Here is a 20,318-nt window from a genome sequence, read left to right on the forward strand (position 1 = left end):
TTTCGTAAAAGTGTTGAGTTACTACTGCATAGAATGAAACATGATGATACTATCACGTGGGATAATAAAGGAACTGCTTACATCAAAGGTGATAAACTAGAAGGATCTTACATTGTAGATTTAATTTGTGATATGTCGCGATCACGGAAACACACAAATCCACCTGGATTTGAAGAACTTTGTAATTGTTTATCTTCTAATAACACACCTCAAAAACTTATTGTAAATCCAAAACGTTTGACGTATATTTTACGAAGAGTTCAAGCACCACCAGTAGCATCATCGTCAAGGAAAATATTATCCCTGAAGTCGTTTGCAGAAAACGAAGAATAAAAGGAAAAATAGTATCTTCTATAAGGAAAAGGAAACGTGCATGTAAACGTCCAGTATGGTCAAGATGGATACCATAAAAACAGTTAAGCAAAATTTACTACAACCCTTCACATCCTGCTTCGTTTTCAACTTCCAAAAGTTGTGGATAGCTACAAAGAAGAAAATTCCTATACACTGTATAAGGAAAAGGTTACTGAAGCAAGCAACATATACGTTACACAAACTGGTACGTCGCCACTTTAAGAAAGATTTCTATGTAGTGAATAACATTGATGATGAGTAGGAAAGTGATATTAATGACCTTCAACCTCTTTATACATTAGTGACGGATATCGTTTTATTCTTACAGTGATAGATGTGTTATGTCGATATGTCTGCGCTCTGCCATTAAAATCTAAAAAGTACAAAATGTCCTAGAAGCATTAAAAATAGTTTTCTAAGACAAAAACAAAAACATTTCGAAGAGATGAAGGAAGTGAGTTGCCCAATAAAACAATACAGAAGTACTTGAAGGAAAACAAAATAAAACATTACAACTAAAAATCCTGATATAAATCCTAAGTATTGTAGAGCGTTTTAACAGCACTAAAAGAAAAATGTGGAAGTAATTCACAAAGTATCAAGCGTATAATATTATAAATGTATTACCTCTTCTTGTGAAATCATACAATGAAGGATATCATTCAAGCATTAAGATGCCACCTGCAAATGTTTCTCAAAATAACCTATTACCAGTTTGGCATAATCGGTATAATACTAAAATGGAGAAGAATCCAGATTTCTCAAAACATCTTGAAATTGGTGATACAGTACGAATTAATAAAACTAAAGGTACATCTGATAAAGGATACATGCAAAACTGGACTTGGGAAATATTTAAAGTGAAGAAGATAATACCTAAAGATCCACCTGTTTATGAAATAGAAGATTGAAACAAGGACCCACTGGATGGATTATTTTGTAGAGAGGAATTACAATCTGTAACGTTATCAAAAACATTTTACATAGATAGTCATATGCACAAGAAGAAAAGGTAGCAGAAAATATCTTGTTCATTGGAAAGGATATCCTTCTTTCGATTCCTGGATACCAGCATCATCCGTAAAGGTCAAGAAGTATAGTGGAACCTGATGGAGATTTTTACGTTACGCTTCCCAGTAATAGTTCTATGCATTTTTTTCTTGAAAGCATCTTAAGATCATACACTACTAAACTTGATCAACGAATGGGATTCCGTGAATAGTGGGAAGTGGCTATTGTTGAGGTTCATTATCCTCATTCAATTTTAAAAATTAATGAAGAAAATACATTTTTTTACAAAAGTGCAAAAAGTGATGAATGGAAATTTGTAACTATTCCTGTACGTTATTACACTTACATTTCAGAGTTGATAAAGAAAATTAATACGATCAACAGATTCACAAATTTATATATTTCCTACAATCGTCACAGTAATTCCTATTTTATACCTGTTTTATGTGGACGTTGCATTATCACCAAATGGTAGTGCAATTTTGGGATTTAATCCAAACGTTCATTTAAAGGATATGCAACAAGGCCAAAGAGTTAAAATTCTACGTTTAGGACTTCCATCTACAATGTATGTATATTTTGATATAATTCAATCCGTATTTGTTGGAGATACAGTAGCACCATTCTTACGTATCATAGACATGAATCCTGTGAATCATACATTTGGAACTAGTGCTATAGAAATTTTTAATCCTCCACATTATGTGTCTATAGAGATGTATTTTGAACACATCAAAATATATATGAGATAGTACAGGGTCTCCACTGCCATTTACTTTCGGAACTCTATGCGTTAAACTACATTTTCGACCACTGCGCCAACATCACCTAATATGAATAATCCATATTTACAATATTATCAAAAACAATCTCTTTCTGGAACTGGAAACGTTTATCTTGAATCACCTTATCAAGTTGGGCATGGTATTGGAAGTTTCCTTGGAAGATTATTTCGCTCTGTCATGCCATTAGTAAAACAAGGAGCTAAACCAATAGGAAAGGAATTAATAAAATCTGGAACAAACGTTATTAATGGTGACGATAAACAACATTAACGAATCCTTTCATCAACGAATGCATGAAGCAAAGTACATCTTGCAAGAAAAAGCTAAAAATAAACTGAAATCTATAATAGGATCTGGATAGCAGCGAACGAAAGAATTACACATAATTCCATCTTTAACCCTTCATCATTACACATCATCAAGCGTAAGAAGGGCAAGAGGAAAGGTACTCAGAAAACAAAGAGAAATCAGTCTTATAAGAAGAGGAAATTATCGCACGATGTCTTTGATTAAATCATCATCATGGCTTTCTTACATCATCAATCCTGCGAGTGTGTAAAAAGTGATCGAGGTATTTTTTCTAACAAAACCAACGCGAACCAGTATATTAGATAATCAAGTTCTTACATATAAACCAATCAGTGCACTAGATGATAATCCACCTATAGAATTTGTCATCCCAGGAACAAGTGATGAATATATAGATCTACCACATACTCTTCTTTACATTGAAGCTCAAACCTTAAACCTGATGAATCAGCATTTGGTGAAAGTGATAAAGTTGTGGCTACTATTAATGACTTTTAAATTCTATGTTCAGTGAAGTGGAATTGTATTTACATAACATTTCCATTTCTCAATCATCCATATCGATCATTGATCGAAAAACTCAAAATATGATGATCCTGCTGAAAATGCTGAAAATTTTCAATATGCATTCTGGTTTCAAGATACTGCTGGAAATATGGATGCAACATCTACTGGTAATAAAGGATTTCAACAACGTTATAAATTAACAAAAAACATTGCAAAATTCGACATGCTTCGACATCTTCATTGTGATATTTTTAATCAGGATAAATTTTTAATCCAAGGAGTAGAATTACGCATCAAGTTAATTCCTGCAAAGCAAAAGTTTTGTCTCATCGCTAGTGATTCGTCTGTTGAGGCTAAAGTGAATATTTTAGACGCTGCTTTACATATTAAAAAAGATTGATGTTAGTCCTACAATAAAACTAGCTCATAACAAGCTTCTACAATCAAGAACCGCCAAATAACCTCTCACAAAAGTGCAAATGAAGTCATTCGTCATTCTAAAGGATTTTCATTCAAAAACAATCGGTAATTTATTTATGGGAGTATTACTAACTCGAGTGATTGTTGCGTTTACTCACAACGAAGTATACAGGAACGATTACTTCAAATCCATTTCATTTCAAACATTTTGACATCAATTTCTTTTCATTATACACTGATGGAAAACATGTACCCTCAAAACCTTTATAACCAAATTTCGAAAAACAACCTATATGTTTCTTCATATCACACCTTATTTTGTGGATCAGGTATTCACTTTTCCAATCATGGTAGCATTCCTCGCCTTGGCTTTCATCAAGGATACACTATCTTTGTTTGCGATAATACGCAAGATGGAGAAGGCAGCGCTGTGCAGCATTGGAATCTCATACGGCATGGATGTGTTCATCTGGAAGTTCATTTTAAGAATCCTCTACCAGCACTTGTCTCATGCATCACATATGGCGAGTTCCAATCTCTCTTAGAAATGGATCACCAGAGGAACATCATTATGGATTTTTAAAGGTATTTTATTATTATTATTATTATTATTATTTAAATACAGCAACTATATGTACATGTCTGCATTTTTATACACGATGTCCTCTTCACTGATTTAATCGATGCACTTCAAATTCTTTATTTCAAAATAATTACGTCGGTGCATTTGTATCGAACGAATTACCAACGCATGTTCCACTACCTGCAGCTATCATCATAAATGCAGATCCAGCTAGTAAAATCGGAACTCATTGGGTATCCGTATATATTAATACTGATGGACGTGCCCACTATTTCGATACATTTGGATTTCCTCTATATGTAATACAACATATTCAATTTATACGTAGAAATTCACTTTCGTATACATTTAATAATAAACAAGTTCAAAGTGTGAAATCGTCCCTATGTGGACATTATTCATACGTATTCCTTTGTTTTAAAGCTAAAGGAAGGTCCTTAAGCGATTTACATTATACCTTCTCATCAACTCTCGAAATAATGATCTTAGATTATTCTACTTATTACTACAGATAATCATTTGTCGTGTACATCATGTCTTCATTATTATGACTTATTTTTCTTCTACGTTTGTTTTCGATACTTTGTTACAGATGTGGCCATTTCTCCTTCTTTATTATAACGTGTTTTGTATGCATATTATCATTTCTTCGTTTGTTTTATTTGTTTATGATTATATATATAAAATAAATTTTAAGTTTTTAATTTTTTTCATTTCAGAGAATAAAAATCGACAGCATGTGTATGGAAAGCACCATTATACACTATGATTTCTATCTACGTTTTTTCATCACCATCAGCATCATCATATGAAACTTAGTATGGAGTCATCATGATCAACGTTTAAAGACTATTATTTCTATACTATGTAAAAAAGTGGAATTTTTAAATAATTCACACATTTAACATGAAGAAGGAATTATTTAAACACGTATTTTTAGAAAGATGTACTATACTTACCATCGTTTTTCTTGTGTAAATATTATCATCAAGAAATTCTTTGATTCTTCCTTTTTGTCTTTGAAAACATGTTTTATTTATTATTTTCTTCTATTTCCTAATAAATATGTTTTATGATCAATTATCTAATTAGATAAATATATCATAAAACATATCTTAAAACTCATTGAATTAAAGAATTTCATACTGTTCAGTTTGAAAAAAGGATCGAACTGATTTTTTTAATTCAATGATGTAATATTATAAGTAAATAATAATGAATTCAAATACTTAATAAGTTATTTTTCCATAAAATTAAATCAAGTATGTGAATTCAATATTATTTTTATGATAGGACTTTGTTTCAAAATTTAATAGTAATTATTTTAATTTTTTTCAAAATAAAAATGGCTTATCATACTTAAGACGGAGTTGTATAATAATATTGACTTCAGTACTAACTTTTTAAAAAAAATTCATTATTATTAGAAATAATACCTTTAGTATACAAGAAGAAATATGTTAGGATTTTCTTATCTTAAAAAATATTAGTACAGTAATAAGAAGTCCTATCATATTGAAGTGTATTAAACGAACACAAAAAGAGGACTTCAATTTCACTATATTTTTTATTATTGAGTTTGTAACTACATTGTTGAGTTAAAATAAATTTTCTTTTCTATGAACAGAAGTCCACTTCGTCGATACCCTCCGAAGGTTGAGTATCTGTTCCCCCCCCCCCCGACGGCTGTCTTTACACTATCAAATAAATCAGCCATAATTGAATCTATGAGGTTTGTTTGCAAAATACTTTCATTTCCAATTTTAATCTTTCACCTTCAATGTTTACATCACTGTTCGTATCAAGAGATACACTTGGAAAACTGATGTTTATTCCATTAATAATACTCTGTTCATCCACACATCAATGAATTCCGGCCAGTCCTCTGCATGCAAGACACTGCGATTGTACATGATTGCGAATAGTATCTGTACACAAGTCAAAATATTCACGTAGCACAACACTGTAAACTTTACTCTTTTTCACAGCATGTTCAACACGCGGTAATATTTCCAAGTAAACAAGCCAATCTCTTGAAGTTATGTACACAGTATTACGGGGAACATGAAGACTTGCTTTCTTCTCTAACATCACTAATTTTTCACCCATTAGTTGTCGCACCACCAGTTCGTTTTTTCGTCCAAGAGATTTTATAAATGTAATTTCCACTTAGAATTTAAATAGTCTGAAACAAACGGGATTAAATGTACAAGTTTCTCCCACTCTGTCAAATTTAACTTCACTCCAAACGCAAGTCCTTTACCAATACGAATTACTGGTTCAAATGTATCACTATCCAGTCCAATACAAATTAATTTGGTTTTCATTGAATTAAGTCCATATTCCACATTTAACAAGTAATTGATTCATAGCACTCAAAGACATCTTACTCCAGTAGCTGATCAACACAGAATAACGGCACTATGCATACAGATGTCTGCGCATGCATGAAGGGGAGGACGAAGAGGAAGATTCATGTAACATCTTATTTCTACATGCCACCATACACTTACGATGAAGATATCATTTCAGTAAATTCAAGATCTTGCATGTTACGTCCAGATAAATTAATCTTCATTCCTTTATATGTTAAACATACATTTCCACTTTGTATATGCATTAATAATGCACCATTTTGTGCTTCCAATTTGTCAGTAGAGCGTCCTGGTAAAATTACATTTTCGCTTCTTTCAAATGTCACACATACCTTCCTGGCATATATCGTTGTAATAATCTCACGGTTTACAAAACGAAATGGTTCGCCAATCTCTAAATCTCGAATTTTGGTAAAAGGAATCAATGATAGCAGATTAAGCTTATCTCATAAATTCATGGACAATGCCATCTTTAATTTGACGTTTCTTCCTTCGCAAGAGCTGCTAATGATCTACACAAATACATATGTGTACACACCACGTTCCGTTTCCGATGTTATCATCCGTTCATTCGCTACTTTTCATCACGTGATTCTCAGCTATTCACTCAAGACCTGTAAAGTCATGTTTCATCTTGTTTATACAGATATCTCCGGGGGAATAGGACCAAGGCTAAATTTCGATGCTGCAACAACTTTCACGTGGGGCCTAAGGCCACAGCCATAACACGTTATTCCCACCTAGCAACTAACCACTTAGCATACAGTCTATTAGGGCACCTTCATATATGAATTCTCATCCCACGTTTTCGAAAAAATCATGAAATACGATATTAGTCTTAGCAACTAAGACCATAGGCGTTCAAGAGCATACCACCTTATTCCAGCATAGCAACATACCAGTTTCGGCCAGTTTAGACCGGGTCTAAGGGTCAAAGATCACATTTTTACCAAGTGAATTTCTCCTACTCCGGTCTATGCTTTTATCCAGCAGACGTATTGTTTGCCCCCTCCCAAAATGTGACTTTTGGAGTCATGTACTTAGGTTCACAGCGGAAACAATAAGATGATTTGACTCATCCAATGTAGCTTGCCCAATCAAACAACCCCCTCCAGGAAACTACTGTCCACCCAGTGCTATAACGTGGAAAATCAGTGACCGGGGCGGGAGTATACGATGGTGCCCCCGTACATATGAGCGAGGTCGACAGACGAGCCGCGAAACGCCACCATGGTTGGCGCTAAGCGGAAGGAAACTTTTAAAAGTAAACCCTGCTTTTCCTTCATTTTGAGCACTTTTTATTATTTTTTCCTTCCATTTTATATATGTGAAAATATATTTTCCTAACATGAGTAACTTATACGACCACTTCCTAAAGTAGAAAGAGGATTTAGGTACATATTAGTAATATTCCAAAGTAATCTTTTCTTTCGTTCTCTTTTCTTCTTTTCTCCTCAATTTTGCGCCTCCTTTACTTCCCCGTCCCACCCCGCTCGCCCCCTTACGCAAAACACTGGTGATACCATTCCCAAAACACACTTTTGTTCAGTTCTCTCTACTCGAAAAGCCCTATAAATAGAAAGTCTAACTGCAAAACAACTGAAATAAGTACGAATGAGCTAAAACTCGACTCGACTGAATTTTCGAGTCGAGTCAAAGCTAATTCTCTCGAGTTGAGTCACTGTTTTGAGGTCGTTTCGAGTAGGGGTGTTCCAAGAACCGGTTAACCGGTTTCGGTTCGGTTTGTAGTCTAAACCGAATCAATCGGTTTGGACTTCAAACCGCTCCGGTTCGGTTTGGGAACGGTTCGGTTCGGTATGGTTGGGGACAATTCGGTTCGGTTCGGTTTGGGAACGGTTCAATTCGGTTTAGGAAAGGTTCTGTTGGGTTCGGTTTTGAAACGGTTCGGTTTGTAAAGTGTTCGGTTCAGTTTGTAGAATGGTTCGGTTCGGTTTAAGAACTGTTTTGCCCTTTTTGAGAACTGTTTTGTTCGGTTTGAATTCAAATATTTGAAATCGACAGAAATGCAGTTTGCATTATTAGCAACCGTCCACCCAGACATTATAATAAGGTTGAATGTTACGTTTTTCGGTATAACTTTATTCAGATTAAAATTATTTCGATATTACTGAAACAATTTAGGGGTCGTACTTGTGTGGTACTTTTACTGATGCTTTGGATTTTGGAATAAAACTCTTAATATCAGTTGGAAAACAACTTTACGGCATGGGTGGATTTAGAAGATACCCTGGTAGGGGTGGCAGTTACTTGAAGGGTGGATGCTATTCCAGGAGAAGCTACGTTTAGAATGAAACATTAAAATCGTCTTGAAATGACTAGGGAGAGGGGGCATGATTTACATCTGTATGTGGAATATATCGTGGTGTAATATTATCAGGTAACCAAGAAAATTTATGCTGTTTTAGACGAAACGCGTGTCGTTTATGTGTTATAGGCTACCGAAAGCGTGAGAAAACAAACTTTAGAGTTAAATATTGCACAAACTACTGATTGTAAACGTGATGCGGCATGATATCGACAAAATATCCTAGCCTGCTCTATCCAAATTTACAGTTTTCAGATTTGTGCAATGGCGGCACAGGGAATTCCTTGATATTTTATGACGTAAATTGAGTGGACAACATGTAAACGACATTTCTCTGCCTGAAAATAATACTACGTGGCAGGTCAGTACTCATACACGAAGATAAAAGATGGCGGATGAAGTAAAAATTACTGTGTGTGGTTGCATACCTCTTCAAAAGGTACTAGTAAAGTCGTTGTAAACACGACTCCAAAAGTGCATTACCACATGCAATTCTCCTTTTCCTGCAGTAGCAGGCAACCCAAAAAGCTCGGCGGTTGGGTTGGTTGCAAATTCGAAAGGCGTTGGACTAAACCTCAATTTTGTCAAAAATGTATCAGTGTGGCAAACTGCAAGAAAGAGAATAAAACAAATTGTTAAGAATAACAATTTTATTATTGTGACGAAGTTGGATGACATCAAAAGTTAAAAATGACTTATATAATCAGTTCAAACAAGATGAATGGTAAGAAACAGATATAAGAAGAAAGCATTTCTCTCTTTCCCCTCTCCCCACTCAAAAAAGAAACTCATAAAAAGAAAAAGTTATATAATATAAAGGTTTCATATAAAAGCCTAACAGCACAAAAACAAATAGCTAACCGAAACGAAAAACAGACAAACACAGAATAAGGGACACCAATGGCGTAGCAGACTTGCGATCCTCCCATGCAAGATAAAGAAATGGGACCCTAGTTGTAAACCCCATTGTTATAATAATAATAATAGTAATTATTATTAATAAAAAGTCATTTCCTTTTCAAAATCTCTGACTCTGCCTAAGACCATGAATGCATATAGCGATCATGTGTGCACGTTTTGTCAATGAGTGGTCCCAAAGGCCAAAAGTGGTGGAAATCTCCAAGAGAGAAAAAAATGAAATCTTTAAGTTTTACGTCCCACGGTTATGCCGATTAGGCTAAAGGAGATGGTGATGATGTGTAATGAATGAAACGGTGGAACGAAGAAAGTGGGAGGAAACGGGAGAACCCCGAGAAAACCCACGCACACGGTGTTTGTCCACCACAAAGCTCCAAGAGAGAGAAATAAAAAAACTTTCTTATGGTAAATTCTAGTTCAAAGTTCGAAGCACTTGGTTTTGCACGTGACTTTCGTTACTTTCTTCCGGGAACAGAAAAGTTCTGTCGCCTAAGAAATTATACCATATAATATTGCAAATTTGCAAGTGGATGTATTTACATTGCAATTCGTGTTAATAAAGATATTATGATTAGAAAACAATATTGTAAAAAGTAAGTTTAAGTTCTTCATCCATCGCAAGTTATAGGAGTCCCTTATACCTCGCCGCCCCCCGAATATCGATATCGAAAATTTAGAATGATATATTCATGTCCATATATTCGCGATATCGAATGTTCAAATATGATAATAAAGATATCGACGATAGCGATGTATCGACACATCACAGACCCAGGTCCGAGAAATGATGCTTGAAATATACTGGTAGCAACAATCAAATTCTAAATAAGGTCTCCTTTCCGTATTCAATGTTGAGGGGGAAGGGTGTGAACCCGAATAGAAATTTTAAGAAAAACAAATGTTAAGATAAAAGTAGGTTTTCCGCCTCCCTTTGAATACAAAAATTAAGAGAAAACTATTACTGTAATTTACCTTTTACTTCTGTTTCTGAGTGTTATCACAAATCAGCGACAGTACACATACTTTACATAATATAACAATACCCTCTATAACTTTTCACAACCAAGCAAGCCGGAAGATGAATTTCCTGTAATATTAAAGTGGAATGTTCTACAAAATAGTCATAATTTATTGGCCATATTTCTATCAGTACTTTGGTACGGACTAAGAGCTACAAGACTAACAGAACTAGAAATTAGAGATGTCATTCCTTTTTTCTCTCATACTAAAAGACTTCTCCATTTTCCTGAGATTTTCATTTTCTTAATATAAGTCCCCTATCCTCGGCTACTTCCGGCTACCGCGGTTTCGAGGTAATCGGTAAAAGAAAAAGTAAATTTTGCCGACTCTGAACTCTCGACAATTTGTGAGAAGATATTTCGCAGTTCATGTTGTTATTTCTTCGTTTCAAAATCACTTCTAGTTGACTTTATTCATGGTAAATTACTGAACTTATAAACATTTACAACTATTGAAAAATAAATAATTATTTTTAAACATAAAAAGTCGTTACAGTTCAGTAGAATACAGTTGTAGATTGAAGTGAAAGAAAATCTTGTATATTTGTTGAGAAGTGCAAACTGAATTTGAATGAATAATAAGTGTTTCCCATTCTCTTGTCCAGAGGCGGATCTACGATGGACTTCTGGGGGCTCGTTGGTTCATAATACTCCTACTTAGAGTTACTTTTAAGAGTACCAAACTCTGGAATGGGTTTTATTTTTATATATAAAAAAAGATTCCCTTTCTGGGGAGCAATCGCCATGATCGCCCCGTGAAACCGCCCCTGCTCATGTGTAGCAGATTTGAAGACGTTTAGTTCGTGTATGCCTCTGGCGATGCTGATTAGGGATGGCCACAACTGGATAATTTTTATTCTGATATTGCATAGAAACTTATCTGGATTTGCAATATCCGGTTGACGGATAACAAAACGGATGACGGATAACAGATAATATCCGGATAACGGATGACGGATAATATGCGGCTGACGGATAAAGTCCGGATAATGGATAAGATCCGGATAACGGATGATATCCGGATGACGGATAACAGATAATATCTGAATATCGGATAATATTCGGATAATGGATTTATCTGGATAATTAAATAAAATCAAGATAGCGGATAATGTCTGGATAATACAACATTCGGATAACTGATTAGATCCGGATAACGAATAAAGGATAATATCCGGATAACGTATATGGTTTTAAAAAGAGATAATAGGAGAGGAACGTATCAGTCTTTACTGCTCATGGAGTTATTAAAAGACGATCATCGGGCAGTGGTCTTTACCATTGAGAGATATTACTTCTTCAAATGTTTCCTAGTAACTTCCAATTTTCTTGTTATTGTTGTGGGGCGCGGCGGCTCAATGGTAGACCGCTTACTCTGGTGCGTGGGGTCTTTATTGTTTCGACCCCACCCAAGTAAGTTTGCGGTGGACAAGATCGTATCCGTAGGTTCTCTCAGGGTACTCCCACTTCTTGCCACTTGCATTCCATCAATTCTTCTATTATCGCTGACTTGCTTTAATCATTGGGCGCGGTGGCTCAGTGGTAGAGCGCTTCCTCTCGTGCGTGGGGTCCTAAATTTTTCGAACCGCAGCCAAGTAAGTTGTGATAGGACAGGATCGTATACGTGGGTTTTCTCAGGGTATTCCCGCTTTTCATTCCTCCAATCCCTTATTATCACCAACTTACTTTATTCATTGGGCACGGTGGCTCAGTGGTAGAACGCTTCGTCTTGTGGGTGGGGTCCTTATTGTTTCGTTCCCCAGCCAATTCAATTGTTTGGTAAACAGGATCGTATCCGCAGGTTTTCTCAGGGTACTCCCCAGTAGTAGAAAATGGATCGATCTGGAACGTATGAAGCCATATTAGAACATATTAGAACAACTCAGGAGCCCCTGGGAAATCGAGCATCGTGAACCGTCGACCCACGGTCTTTTACGACCTGCATTTTAGGGGTGTATTTGTTCCCTTTTATGAGCACTTTTTAGGGGGTGTACTCGTTCTCTTTAATGAGCACTTTTTAGGGGGTGTACTCGTTCTCTTTTATGAGCACATTTTTAGGGGTGAACTCGTTCCCTTTTATGAGCATATTTTCAACCCCTATTTGAACTATGAACACGTAGCAGAACATAAGAATATGTAACATAGCAGAACTAGTAAAAGAGCATGGCTTCTTTTTCAACCCTTATTTTAACATAGCAGAAATAGCAGAGTCTACGTAACATATCAGGGGTGTATTCATTCCAACCCTTATTTTAACAGCAGAAGTTACGAATACACAGCAGAGTTAATAACCCCTATTGTAACATAGCACAGATTGCATAGCACATCTAATACAAGAGTATGGCTTATTTTCCCACCCTTATTTTAACATAGCATAAGACTAAGTAACACATAGCAGAGATGTATTCGTTTTCAACCTTTTAGGGGGTGTACTCGTTCTCTTTTACGACCTCCATTTTAGGGGTGAACTCGTTTCCTTTTATAAGCATATTTTCCATCCCCTATTTTAACATAACGAACATAGCAGAGAATATAAAACATACAGGGGTGTACTCGTTTCAACCCTATTTAATTACGAACACACAGCAGAGCGGAGAATACATAAGATTCGTTCCACCCCTATTTGAACATAGCAGAAATTATATAACACTTCGTTCCCTTTTATGACCATATTTTTTAACCCTTATTTTAACATAGCAGAGAATACATAAGATTCGTTCCACCCCTATTTGAACATAGCACAGCTAATAAAAGAGTATGGTTTATTTTACGATAACAGACTACGCAACATAGCGAAGATTAAACATAGGGGGAGTACTCGTTTTGAACCCTATTTTAAACATAGCAAAAATTACATAATATTCGTTCCCTTTTTCAACCCCTATTTTACCATAGCAGATAAAACATAGCAGGGATGTATTCGTTTCCACCGCTAATTGAACTCGTTCTCTTTTATGAGCTTATTTTCCAACCCCTATAGCAAAGATAGTCATTTTAGGGGTGTATTCATTTTTTGCACCCCTAAATGAACATAGAAGAGATTATTTTCTCTTACGGGGGTAGCAACACCCAACCCTCCTCCTTTCTCATCCAGGGCTTGGGACCGGCAATGGCGGAGTTTAAAAAAATAACATCGTCATACTCTCATAAATGAATGAAGCATAATACCATTAGCATCAATAGTGGTAAGTGAGAATTTGTTTAAGAGATCGTGCAGTGATTAACCAGATGCACATGCTAGATATAAAAAAAACAGTAATGTCCACAAAATTAATATAAATCACTTTGAATACGTCTATTATTCCATGTATAATACAGACAGTTTCGTTTTAAAAACCTTATATGATGTTGTATATAGGGAGGTATACCATAGCTATCGAAATACTCTCCCACACACATATTAGATATATAAACAGCAACCCAATGTTCACCAGGCTTATCATTAGAATCAGTATTTATAATTATAGCGGCTGGAAATGTATGAATAAACAAAGGTAACTCATCTGCAGCATACACACCAATAAAATGATCTTTAGGTAAATTTTGTTGTAATGCTTCATAAAGTTCAATTGTATTTTAACATTTTTTTAAATGAATATATATTTTTCTCTGGAAATCATTTTCTAATTCTGAAGAGAATTCACCATAAATAATTGCTGTTACAAGAGATGGCAATGCTTCTTTAAAATGAACCTCTAAACGTACACTTCCTTGCCGTTGTGGACTAGTATGAAATGCAGCACTTGTGGCAGAGTATGACTAGTATGAAATCCATAATTCCTTGTGGCAGAGTTTCTGTCTTCACCTGCACTTTTGTTAGAGGATATTTTATTCTAAATTTAGGATTTTGTAATACTTTATTTTGTGCTATTTTACCGGCTGGTGATACATCAACCTTTTTCATAGGCAATTTTGCATCTGTAATTACAACTTTTCCATCAGCATCTGCGTCACCCATTAGACAAAATGTAGGTTTGGCTGGAATTAGTTTAATACGCAATTGTACACCATTCAGTAAAAATTTCTCCTGAATAAAAATATCAGCATGAATATAACCCAATAATTCAAATGAGTGACTTAAAGTAGTGAGAAGAAAACGTTGTTTAAATCCTAAATTACCATCGGCCACACTGTCCATATGCCCTGCAGTATCTTTAAACCACATTAATGTTTGAAGATGCGTTGATTTAGCATTAGCATTATAATTTAGTAGTTTTTCAATATACGATCGATATGGATATGTATGTGAAGAGTAAGAAACTAGTTGATTATTCAAATATAATTGCACTTCACTGAACATTGCATTGAGAAAATCATTTACAGGTCCAATTTTCTTATCGGCAGAAGTTAAATTAGAACCACCAGATCTAGTAATTTTACCTTTAATATATAACATTGTGTGCGGTAAGTCCATATAGTCATCCCCATGACCGGGGACAACAAATTCTATTGGTGCATTATCAGATATTGAAGCCACAGGCTTATATGGAACTATTTTATTACATATAATACTGGTTTGCGTGGGTAAGCCAGCAAATAAATCTAATTCTGTTTTCATACACTCCCACTGCATTTTTGTCTTATTCTTACTATTAATATTCACACATGGTAAAATTTACAATACTGTATTACGTCCACGAAAATGTAATTTTACACATACATTGCCATATTGGAAAGGAAGTGGATTACCTGTACTATCTCTTAAATCAATAATAATTTGATCAAATTGTTTACGTTGCACGGGCACATAATGAGGATTGTCAAAAATATGTAAATTATTAATACCATGCTCTGTAATATTTGTACTTATAATACGTAACAATGGAGCTATGGTGTCACCTACCATTTGTGGTTCTACAATATCACTGTAAATATACATAAGTGTAGGTAGCGCTTTTTGTAAATCAGGTGGATAACGAGTATGATGAACAACTGCAATATCTTCCTGTTGAATATGATCAAACCCTAGTATTCTGGCTGGTTCAGGAGATAGGCGTACTTCTGTATGCTTTTCTTGATCTTTTATTACTCTATTAACCTCAATTCGTTTTACAGATGCTTTGACTTTTAATTGTAAATGTAATATAGCACTTTTATGATTAATTTGAGATAGAATATCATCAACATGATAATAGTGGCCTGGTAAGATTTGAGTTATGTTCCAGTTTTTTGTATTCATGTTACGGTAATAAATATTATTTGTATATTTGGAAACATTCTGAAATGAACTTGTATAATGTACTTCAACAATAGCTGTTTCCCACACTCCCTTCTCCAGTACAATTGGATGATATAATTTAGTAGTATAACAAGCAAGAGTATTTTGAGGAAAATATTCCATAGAACTATTGTTAGGAAATGTAAGATAAAAACTATCACTTTGCTCCATATTCAATCAAAAATATCTTTGGATCTTCTTATCCGCTTCACACCACTAAAATGAACTTTCTTTCTTTTTCTTCCAGATCCTACCAACACCTGATTTAATTTATTTTGAGCTTTGTTTTTTAAATTTGTTTTAGCTTCTTGCCATCGATCTTGCAAAGACTCTTCAATAGGTCTATTATTATCTATACATCTCCTGCTACATTAATTCCTGTACGTATCAACTCTTTACCAACAGTTTTTGCAACTTGTTTTAATAAAGGAAATACAGTACGGAATAAACCTCCTAGAAAACTACCAATGCCATAACCTTCTTGATATGCTGTACCTTTATACACGTTATAACTACCTCCTGCTTGATTAGTGTAGTATTTAAAGTATGGATCATTCATCTTTCTTTCCATATACTCAAAAATGTCAATAGATTACAATAGAATATTAGTATTATTGCTTACAAGTACACCATTTGCGTTTACGTGGTGGGGGACCATCCTCTTCGTTCTCATCATCCTCTTCGTCCTCTGTTAGTTTTCTAATATAATCTATTCGTTGAGGATTACCAATGTACTCTAAGGGTATATTAGCTTTTGCTAATAATGTAGCAAAAGGTTTCCAACCGGCAACTGAAATATTTTTCTTACGACATCTAACAAAATCGGATATCAAATCCACTATATTTGCACCTGGAATTAATTTATTATTAATATTCACATTTCCATTATCGTCCCATTGAATATTAGGATTTTGTTTCAATTTATGTAATAAAGGTCTTGCTTTACGTTTACAAATTTCAGGGAGAGTAGATATTATTTCATCCTCCTCCCCCTCCTCCTCTTTATTAATAGTAGTAGTAGTAGTTGTTGTTGTAACTGCTGCCGGTTTTTGAATTATATTTAAATATGTTTGTAAGACTTCTCTATATCTTATCCATTTTTCTTCTGCATTAAAACTTTTATTTAAAATTTCCTTCATTTCATCACCAAGATTAGATATCGTTTGATAATGATGTAATTTTTCTGGTGAGATTAAAATAAGTTTTTGTGTGTTTTGCATAATTATTTAATTAAACTAGATAGTATACCTCCTAAAATAGGTGCAAGCAATGCAGTAAGAAAACCACCTTTTTGTATAATTATTCGTTTTTTCTTTTGTTTTAATGACGGACCTTTTTTCAACAAATATCTCAGTTTCTTTTTATATTTTTTATTTATTTATCTCTGTTTTATTTAATGGAACATTTCCCTGTAATACGTTATAGGAACCTCCACAAATAGAGCGAATTAAATGAGGATCTGCATTTTGTAAAATTGCCTTACGTGCTTTCGGTTTTGACTTTGCTAAAAGTTTTAACAAATGTGCATTTTCCTTACTAATCATTTTTTTACGGCTATTAAAGCACAAATAGTTGTTAGAATATAAACCATATTGCAATTATTTTTTTACAGGCACATAAACATAATTAAAAGAATCTGTTGGAAAGATATTTGTTCTAACTCGCTGCTCATCAGGAGTATTTTGTTTTAAATCAAAGAGTAAATAACCATGTGCAATTCGAGTGGCATCTTGATATGCTTCTTGAATAAATTTTGTATTACCTGGATACAATTGTCGTGCCAGATAATTAATTTGAGCTTGGTCTCTAGGATTTTTTAAACAAACAACATAATCACAATTTAACGAAATATCCCGCATTCCTTTTTGTTGATAACTATTCTGTTATAAATACTACACTTATATTTCTATGATGGCTACCCTTAGTAAAAATATTTACAATCCGATGGTCACACTCACGCATTAAATCATCAATAATTACAAGATGTGGACCTTCGTGTGCTTGAAATTCATTATTTTGACGTAAACCTTCTTTGAACGTGCAGTCTGAAACAGTACAATACAACGGCTGCCATTCATCATGACACCATACAATATTTTTAAATAACTTACTATAATGGTCAAGAAATGTTTTAATAAAATATGATTTTCCACAGCCTGTAGGACCTGCTACCATACAAGTAAACGGAATTTGGCATTCCATATTTTTTTCTCTCTCTCTATTACAGATATATCACATTATTTTAAATAACGTTTTTAAATATTTTGCTTTCTTTTCTCCTTTACATAAAAAACAGCGTTTGTTGAAGAACAAATTTGATTTAATATACTTTTTACTTGTCATACTGATAGACCTCGTGATGATGATGATGATGATGACAATTTAACTAAGCAACGAAAATTTACAGTGTTGCTAGAATTTAAAATAGAAAATTCACCTTTTGAAATTATAAAATCTACAAGAAATACTTGTGACGACATGCTTCACCTATACATTTTTGAATTTTCTTTTTTTTTTACAATATAGTATGCTTTAAATCAATCCAAGAATTTTCACTTTTTGGCAGACCTACCAGTTTTACATAGGCCTTATTATTTTTCTTTCGCAAAACTTTTTCAATTAAATATGTTTTTGGAAATTTCGTTAATTGTAATTCGTGTCCGTAAAATCTTCCTTCAATAGGTTTATTATTTGAGTCTACTAAGTGATATGTGAAGAAAACATTAGCAATTCGAAAAATTTCTGTAATCCAATTGTGTGTAAAACCTCTATCAAAACCAGGACGCTTGTTTACTAATTCTTACATATTCACCTACCTTAAATTTACTTTTTCTTTTTATCACAGAAAACTTTTTCCAATAGATGTTTGTCAATAGATGTTTTTCATTTTCTTTTTTAATAGCGTCGATAGGTTTCATTTTAATAGTGGAATGAATAGTATTATTATATTTATTTAGTAATTCCGGCAGAATGCCAATCCATTTATAATTTCTCTGCAGTGTAAATTCTCTCCACATTAAATTACGTAATGTTCTATTAAATCTTTCAATAATACTTGCTTTCACATCACTGTACGTGGAATAATGTTTAATGTTATTTTGGTTCATCGCCTCCTGAAACTCTGAATTATAAAATTCTCGACCCCTGTCAGTTTGTAAAGATTTGGGGCTTTTGTGCTTTTCTCAGTACTGTTATAAATGCTTGTGTAATTTCTTTCCGTTTTATTTTTCACAGGAATAGCCCAAGCATATTTAGAGAATGTATCTATCACAGTTAATAAATATTTGAAATTTCGATTAATGTTTGCTAGACCTTTCAATTTTCCACTATTCATTTCAGCTAAATCAGCTTGCCATAAATCATGAATTCCTTTCGTTATAACGGGTATTCGAGGATAGTTTCGTCTTGCACCTTTATGTAATTCTGCAACTATTTGTTCTCGAACTGATTGTGACATATTTTTATCAATACTATTACACTAATATATATACAAAAACTAAAATATCATATTTACAATATACAAATCTCACATGTTAAATCTTTATTATGATACCCCCAAGGAACAGTATGTATATTAAATTTAAAATTTTTCTCTTGTCATCATACGGATCTAACGCTAATTTTGTTACCTGATTTGTTGTTAAATTGTGATATTTACCTTTAATTTCAAATTGTGTTTTGTGAATCGTTTCGTTTTGAAATAGACATAATTTATAATCGTCAAACGTAATTTGTTCTTTAACTACATTTTTCTTGATCCCTTTACCCTTTTTCAATTCTTTATTTTCATCAGTTTTTATTGCATCATTTTTTGCTCGTAAACCAACATTTTCAATGATAGGAACTCCACTTAATTCATCTTTCATTTTACCCAAAACGTGTTTATTTTTGTAATATATAAAGCATGATTTTCCGCATAATTAGAAGTATCAAAATACTCCTTCATGTCTTTTATATCTTTATAAATATCGTCGGTTTTAATGTAGTAAATAAGAGTCCGTATCCATGTAAGTAATACTAATCTTATCTCCATATCGAGGTTTCATTATATTGTAATGGAATTCATACATTGCTAATTTTGATAATTCTAAAATTGTAGCTCCTACATAGATCGGTTTATTTAGAGTTACAGATTTTTTTAGCATATGGAATAATGCAAGATTGTCTCCTAATTTTACCCAGTTTTGAAACTGATCTTGCGCTACTAATTTTTCATTATTAATTAATTTTATATCAATGTGTTTTCCTACATTCTCCATTGTCTTTCCGTATACAGAATTATTTAATAACTTATAGAAATCTTTTAAAATTCAATTGTAGCATTTGCACGACGCTGAGTATTTTCTTCTATATAAGATGCAAGCCATTTAGATTGACGAAACCATAATATTTTATGGACTTTTACCAATATTAAACCTTGTTTTAGATAAAATTGTACTACTCTGTAATGCAAGATATAATTCGATTTCTACTTAAGTGTTAATAGTAATTTT

The 20,318-nt window shown here is 33.7% G+C and overlaps 1 protein-coding gene across 11 annotated transcripts in view; it reads left to right on the top strand.

Moving 5' to 3' along the window:
* The window catches only part of LOC145678403 (methyltransferase-like protein 25B), an 881,238-nt gene that overhangs the window by 771,616 nt on the left and 89,304 nt on the right, over positions 1-20,318 (top strand). The window contains exon 10 of one of the 11 annotated variants that reach the window (XM_081748508.1): positions 4,689-4,944. The exons of the other annotated variants lie outside the window; for them this stretch is intronic. Within the exon in view, the coding sequence (XP_081604634.1) occupies positions 4,689-4,738 (50 nt within the window). The 3' untranslated portion in view covers positions 4,739-4,944. Of the gene's footprint in view, positions 1-4,688; positions 4,945-20,318 lie in introns of those variants that run through there. 11 annotated transcript variants of the gene reach the window in all.

The sequence above is a fragment of the Thermobia domestica genome, chromosome 2 (assembly GCF_964235325.1).
Source record: "Thermobia domestica chromosome 2, izTheDome1.hap1.1, whole genome shotgun sequence".
Taxonomy (NCBI): domain Eukaryota; kingdom Metazoa; phylum Arthropoda; class Insecta; order Zygentoma; family Lepismatidae; genus Thermobia; species Thermobia domestica.